Raw genomic sequence first — 8,090 nt, forward strand, 5'->3', positions numbered from 1 at the left:
CACACACACACACACACACACACACACACACACACACACAACACACACACACACACACACACACACACAAGTACATTGTAAATGTGCAACCACCTCCCCACCTCTCATCATATTACATGTAGTCTCAGAATCCCACACTGGGAACTAGAATGTTCTCCTCGGATTGAATGTATTTGACTCAGTGCATCTCAAAAAGTGAAAAAAATAATTAAATCAAAGTAAAAACTTTGTACATTAATGTATACTTGGGGGAGCTGTCTTAGAGATGTGTAACTGGGGATGGTATTCAACCTGGCCTTTAAGCCTTCCAATGTTGATGCCTCCACTACTGATTCTGATGCAAGATATTATTTTAGTTTGTTTCTCTGTCCTGTCTAGATCTTAGCATGACATGTGATGTCCTCAAGTTCTGCAATCACTTGCTGTGAACTATACTACTGGAACTGCTTTTACAGCCTGTAGATATGCTCTGTGTGACCAAAAGTGTAATAACAAGGTAGACAAGTGCTCGAATGTAGGAAAACCCAGTGTAACAGTAATATGTCTAACATATGTAATTGTTTACATCCACACATTGAATTTTCATATATTAAAATCAGCTTTTAAAACATTTTGAATGTCAGAAGTATTTAATGCTCAGTGTATAAAAAAGTGTAAGACATATGATCAAAATAATTTGCAAAACTTTTTTTAGTTCCGGAAACATGTATCGCGGAAACGACATATTCCGCTCGTACTTCTGTAACACTGTGTTTTGAGCTCTATTGTCTATGGTACGATAAATATACAGCAATAATTAGATGTAGACTAGGGAATGGTAGCAAATATACAGGAACTACACAACAAACAGTGAAATCAAGCACAACACGTTTGGAATGGTGCGCTAACATTGTGTACGGAAATATAATTTCGTGTATAAAACCAGACCCAGAGGCGGTCCAAAGATATATCGATCCGGAATACGAATCGGAACTTCGTAAAATTGATTTTTATTTAAGTTCCGAGTATTAATGCTATTTGATTTTAATGTATATCAAATATAAGTGTGGGGACACGATAAAGTATTATATTTGTGACGGTATTGATAATAATATGACATAATTTTGCCTTTTACGCATTAAAAAAGGAATAGGCAAAATGGGGTGGGGGAATGGAGTTCCAACTTCAAGTGAGCGAAATTGCAAAATTTCACCGGGAACTCCACATTTGTTTATGCTGACCAAAAATCATATATACTTGGCTGTCTTCTGTAAAAGTTTTATAAAATTGACATGGGTTTTGATCGCATTTTTGCTTGTTTTTAATGCATTCGTTCGATGTAAATTTGTTAAAATTGCATTTTGAAGAGAATAGATGGCCATGAAAAATTCATAAATATACCAAATATAATCATTTTGTTTTATTTCTGCTTTTGATAGTACATCACGAGATGTGTAAAAACTATTCAACTTTGTGGTAACTCAAATTTTGTAAATATTATAGAAAATATTTTTTTACATAAGTTTCATATTTTGGGGGAAATTTGCAGAAAAGTAGCTACCTTACAGCGGAAATATCTCAAAAAGTAAGTCGAGAACCCCCTTTTTTCTTTTCATATATGGAATCTACGTAAAACATGCAAGAAAATAAGCCTAATTAGAAAAAAATGACATGGGTTTTTCAAAAAGGATGGACCCACCTTAAGTCACCCTGAACGAAGTTGGGCGACTTGTTGTTATTGTTCCGTTTCTTACTTATTTTTATTATTATTTTTCCGATGAAAGTTTCCGCGCTTAATCTCAGGAACTGCTTGGTGGGTTCTTATCAAACATCGCATACCTAATGAGTATGATGATGTCTAGTTGTGCATCTGACTCTTATTTTTCCCGCGTCATCCATCCAAGATGGCCGCCGCTGCTCTGATTGGCTGAAATCATATCCAGTGATAATATTCGTTTTATTTGACGGAATATAATTAAACTCGGCGTTTCATGAAGTTTGGTATGTAGGTATATCATGGAACACCGGTCACTTTCGTAACCTCAGTTTCACATTTCGACAAAATGGCTGCCATTTCCTGGCCTCTGATTGGTCAAAATTTGAATATTGTCTGATTTTCATGAAATTTGGTAGGTAGGTATATCATGGGGCACCTATCACTTTCGTAACCTCAGTTTCACATTTCGACAAAATGGCTGTCATTTCCTGGCCTCTGATTGGTCGAGATTGAAGTATCGTCATATTTTGATGAAATATGGTATGTAGGTGTAGTATGTCACTACAAACAAAACTGCGGTGTTTGTTTTGTGAAAAAACAAAATGGCTGCCATTTCCTGGGCTGGTCATAATTTCAATGGCGAAATCATATCACCAGTAATAACATTCGTTCTATTTGATTGAACATAATGAAACTCGATGAAAGCGATGATAACAACATTGCGCTTGTTTTCGATAAAAAAATAATTTACTTTGGATTCAAAATGGCTGCCAAATGCAGGCTTCTGATTAGTCGAAATTAGATTAACGTCCAATTTTGTTTATATTTGGTATGAATGTAAAGTATGGTACTATGAACACAACTACATTGTTCGTTTTTGAAAGAAGAAAAAATGGCTGCCATTTGCTGGCCTCTGATTGGTCAATATTTCAATATTGTTTGATTTCATGAAATTTTGTATGTAGGTATATCATGGGACACCGGTCACTTTTGTAACACAAGTTTCACATTTTGACAAATTGAACACAACTGCGATTTGATGGAACATAATGAAACTCAGTGAAAGGGATGATAACGTCACAGTGCTCGTTTTCGACAAAAAAACTAATTGACTTTGGATTCAAAATGGCGGTCGAAATTGTTTTATATTCAAATTTAGTATGTACATTGTTGGTGTATTACATGGTATTGCCTTCCTTTTCTGATGCATCTGTGTGAGTATGGGGGCAGTTTGGGGGACTTCTGTTATGGTCCCCCATTACATTTAATACTTGTTATTTTATTATGTTCCCCAATAGTAACATCTTTATATGGTCTATTGATGATTGAAAACCTCAATGTGCCCATACGGCAGACCAAGGATATTTTTCTTTTAAAAATGTGTGCAAATTGCACATGTTGCACATTCTTCCTGATGACTGCAGTTTTATTGCCCATTGTTAATTTTCATGTTTTTTTGTTTTTTTTTAAGTAAATGAAGAATTATCCTTAAATGAAAATTGATGTAACGGGTTTTTTTTCAGGAGGACAAATGTATTTATTTAGCCTAACAGTTTTAAATTTGAGTGGCAAAATTATACTGTTTTTAGTTATATGTATTATCTGATAAAATTTGCATCGACAGATGTTATCAATTGTGTAGCTTACTAAATTCTCATGTTATATTATATGTACTGAAACATAACTGCTTATTCTACTATCACTTCATTTGAATTTGATGCAGTGAATAAAATTGCTCTTCTGATTGTTCAATAATAAAAGTGATAAAGTTACACTGCGAACAGTTATCAGTTACATCACAATGATAGAATCCAATATCTCACTGGCATTTATATAATATTGGACACTGTTGTTCTCATTGTGACAGGCTAAGAACCACATAGATGAGTTTGAAGAGAAGGTAATGGCTATTGCACTTACTGACTCCGTCCATAGCTTTGCTCACCAAAAAACATCAGAACAAGTAATCAAGTTCTACCAACAGGTAATGAAGACTAAATTAAGAATGAGAGAAAAATTCTAAATGAGAGCAATTTCTTTTGTAGTGTTCTCAGCTTCTCAATATTTTTATTAGCTCACCTGGTCCGAAGGACCATGGTGAGCTTATGCCAAACCGCATCGTCCGGCGTCCGGTTTCCGGCCGTCAACTTTTCCTTTAAAACGCCACTAGTCCTCAATGGCCAAGTAGATTTTTACTAAATTTGGTCTGGAGCATCCTTAGGCCAAGGGGACTCATTTTGTATAAATGGTGGGTGTGGCCCCCCTGGGGGCAGAGGGGCGGGGCCAAATAGGGGAAATAGAGGTAAAACCTTCATAATCCTTCTTCTACCGTAGGGATTAAGGGATTTTATCCTAATTTAGTCTGGAGCATCCTTGGGCCAAGGGGACTCAATATTGTATAAATGGTGGATGTGGCGCCCCTTGGGGAAGATGGGTGGGGCCGAATAGGGGAAATAGGTAAAACCTTCAAAATCCTTCTCCTACCGTAGGGATTAAGTGATTTTATCCTAATTTAGTCTGGAGCATCCTTTGGCCAAGGGGACTCAATTTTGTATAAACTGTGGGTTTGGCCCCCCAAGGGCCTGAGGGGTGGGGCCCAGTAGGGAAACATTATTCTTTAAAATCCTTCTACTTCTGTAGGAATGACAGGATTTGGTCCATATTTGGTGTTAAGCATCCTTGGGTTAAGGGAAACCAATTTTGTTAATGGTGGGTCTGGCCCCCTTGGGGGCTGAGGGGCGGGGCCCAATATGGGAAATATATCAAATTCTTAAAAATCCTTCTATTTCTGTAGGAATGACAGGATTTATTCCATATTTAGTCTGAATCATCCTTGGGTGAAGAGGTACCAAATTTGTATAAACCATGGGTCTGACCCCCAGGGGCCTAAGAGGGGAAACATAGCAAATTATTCTTTAAAATCCTTCTTCTTCTGTAGGAATGAAAAGATTTAGTCCATATTTGGTGTGGAGCATCCTTGGGTAAAGGGGAACCAATTTTGTGTAAACGGTGGGTGTGTCCCCCCTCCCCCGGGACCTGAGGGGGCTGGGCCCTATAGGGGAAGTAGAGGTAAAACCTTTAAAATCCTTCTTCTATCATAGGGATTAAGGGATTTTATCCTAATTTAGTCTGGAGCATCCTTTGGCCAAGGGGACTCAATTTTGTATAAATGTTGGGTATGACCCCCCATAGGGGTGGGGGTCTGTTTGAAATTTGTTATATCTCAAGTACTGGATGGATCTTTCTGAAATTTCATATGTACTTACAGCACCTACCATGGAGTGCTATTTCTTAATTTCATACCAATTATTTTAAACATGTTCAGGTGAGCAATACAGGCCCTCTGGGCCTCTTGTTCTGGTTATTTTGAAATCCAAATCAGTTGCAAAAGGAGTACTTTTGAATAAAATTACAAGAAAAAAATTAAAACACAACATTATCAATAAAGGTAACTTCAGCTTCATAGAGACTGACATCCACTTTTGATGTACACAGAGGGTAGTAACTTAAATTGTCTTAGAGACTCACATCCACTTACTTTTGATTTAAATAGAGGGTAGTAACTTATATTGTCATAGAGACTGACATCCACTTACTTTTGATGTATAAAGAGGGTTAAAATGATTTTGACATATAGACTTATATCCACTTACTTTTGATGTACAGGGAGGGTAGTAACTTATATTGACATAGAGACTGACATCCACTTACTTTTGATGTACATAGAGGGTAGTAACTTATATTGACATAGAGACTGACATCCACTAACTTTTTATGTACATAGAGGGTAGTAACTTATATTGACATAGAGACTGTAATCCACTGACTTTTGATGTACATGGATGGTAGTAACCTATATTGACATAGAAACTGACATCAACGTTTGATGTACATAGAGGGTAGTAACTTATATTGACAAAGAGACTGACATCTACTTAATTTTGATGTACATAGAGGGTAGTAACTTATATTGACAGAGACTGACATCCACTTAATTTTGATGTACATAGAGGGAAATAACTTATATTGTCATAGATACTGACATCCACTAATTTTTGATATAGATAAAGGGTAGTAACCTATATTGACATACAGACTGACATCCACTTACTTTTGATGAACATAGAGGGTAGTAACCTATATTGACATAGAGAATGATATTCACTTACTTTTGATGTAAAATGAGGGTAGTAACTTATATTGACATAGAGACTGACATCCACTTAATTTTGATGTACATAGAGGGAAATAACTTATATTGTCATAGATACTGACATCCACTAATTTTTGATATAGATAAAGGGTAGTAACCTATATTGACATACAGACTGACATCCACTTACTTTTGATGTACATAGAGGGGAGTAACCTATATTGACATAGAGAATGACAGTCACTTACTTTTGATGTAAAATGAGGGTAGTAACTTATATTGACATAGAGACTTACATCCACTTACTTTTGATGTACATAGAGAGTAGTAACCTATATTGACATAGAGACTGACATTCACTTACTTTTGATGTAAAATGAGGTTAGTAACTTATATTGACATAGAGACTGACATCCACTTACTTTTGATGTACATAGAGAGTAGTAACCTATATTGACATAGAGACTGACATTCACTTACTTTTGATGTAAAATGAGGTTAGTAACTTATATTGACATAGAGACTGACATCCACTTAATTTTGATGTACATAGAGGGAAATAACTTATATTGTCATAGATACTGACATCCACTAATTTTTGATATAGATAAAGGGTAGTAACCTATATTGACATACAGACTGACATCCACTTACTTTTGATGAACATAGAGGGTAGTAACCTATATTGACATAGAAACTGACATCAACGTTTGATGTACATAGAGGGTAGTAACTTATATTGACATAGAGACTTACATCCACTTACTTTTGATGTACATAGAGAGTAGTAACCTATATTGACATAGAGACTGACATCCACTTACTTTTGATGTACATAGAGGGTAGTAACCTATATTGACATAGAGAATGACATTCACTTACTTTTGATGTAAAATGAGGGTAGTAACTTATATTGACATAGAGACTGACATCCACTTACTTTTGATGTATAAAGAGGTTAGTAACTGATTTTGACTTAGAGACTGATATCCACTTACTTTTGATGTACATAGAGGGTAGTAAACCATATTGACATATAGACTGACATCCACTTACTTTTGATGTACATAGAGAGTAGTAACCTATATTGGCATAGAGACCGACATCCACTTACTTTTGATGTACATAGAGGGTAGTAACCTATATTTACATAGAGACTGACATCCACTTACTTTTGATGTACATAGAGGGTAGTAAGCCATATTGACATAGAGACTGACATCCACTTACTTTTGATGTACATGGAGGGTAGTAACCTATATTGACATGGAGACTGACATCCACTTACTTTTGATGTAAAAAGAGGGTAGAAAGTTATATTGACATATTGACTGACATCCACTTACTTTTGATGTATAAAGAGGGTAAAAATGATCTTGACATAGAGACTGACATCCACTTACTTTTGATGTAAAATGAGGGTAGTAACTTATATTGACATAGAGACTGACATCCACTAATTTTTTATTTAAATAGAGGGTAGTAACCTATATTGTTAAATCGACTGACATCCACTTACTTTTGATGTACATAGAGGTTAGTAACTTATATTGACAAAGAGACTTATTAGGGCCCCATATCGGAGATACGGGTGCCCTATAGTAATCACTATAGATGTTTAGTTCACAAAAATACACATTGCGGTAAAAAGTCAAGGTCAAAGGTCAAGGTCATTAGGTTCAAAGGTCAAGGTCAAATTTTACATATTTTCACTGATGAACATTTTGTTATGACATTATGAAGCAAAGTTGATCAGAATTAAACAAGGAGTCAACTGACTAAAGGTCAAGGTCATCGGGTTAGGGGTCAAGGTCAAATTTTGGATCTTTTCACTGGTGAACATTTCGCTATGACACTTTGAAGCAATGTAGCTCAAATTAAACAAGGAGTCAATTTACCAAAGTTCAAGGTCACTGGGTCAAAGGTGAAGGTTAACTTGTGTATCTTTTCCTTGATGAACATTTTGTTATGACATTATGAAGCAATGTTGTTCAGAACTTAACCCAGAGTAAACTGACCTTAGGTCCAGGTTATGGGTTTCAAAGGGTCAAGGTCAAGTTTTGTATTTTCACTGATGAACATTTTGTTATGATATTAAGGAGCAAAGTTGGTCAGAACTAAAGAATAAGTCAACTGACCAAAGATCAGGGTCACTGGGTAAATGGTCAAGGTCATTTTGGTCCAAAGGTCAAAGAAAAAGTGGATCTCTGACTTTGACTCTGGCTCTTGATGGAGGAGGTA

The 8,090-nt window shown here is 35.9% G+C and overlaps 1 protein-coding gene across 1 annotated transcript in view; it reads left to right on the forward strand.

Moving 5' to 3' along the window:
- The window catches only part of LOC110446586 (protein FAM172A-like), a gene marked incomplete at its 5' end in the record, with an annotated part of 58,269 nt that overhangs the window by 34,470 nt on the left and 15,709 nt on the right, over nucleotides 1-8,090 (forward strand). The window contains one exon of the mRNA XM_021491796.1: nucleotides 3,564-3,680. Coding sequence (XP_021347471.1) covers nucleotides 3,564-3,680 — 117 coding nt within the window. The remainder of the gene's footprint in view (nucleotides 1-3,563; nucleotides 3,681-8,090) is intronic.

Source organism: Mizuhopecten yessoensis, unplaced genomic scaffold (genome assembly GCF_002113885.1).
Source record: "Mizuhopecten yessoensis strain PY_sf001 unplaced genomic scaffold, ASM211388v2 scaffold2831, whole genome shotgun sequence".
Lineage (NCBI taxonomy): Eukaryota > Metazoa > Mollusca > Bivalvia > Pectinida > Pectinidae > Mizuhopecten > Mizuhopecten yessoensis.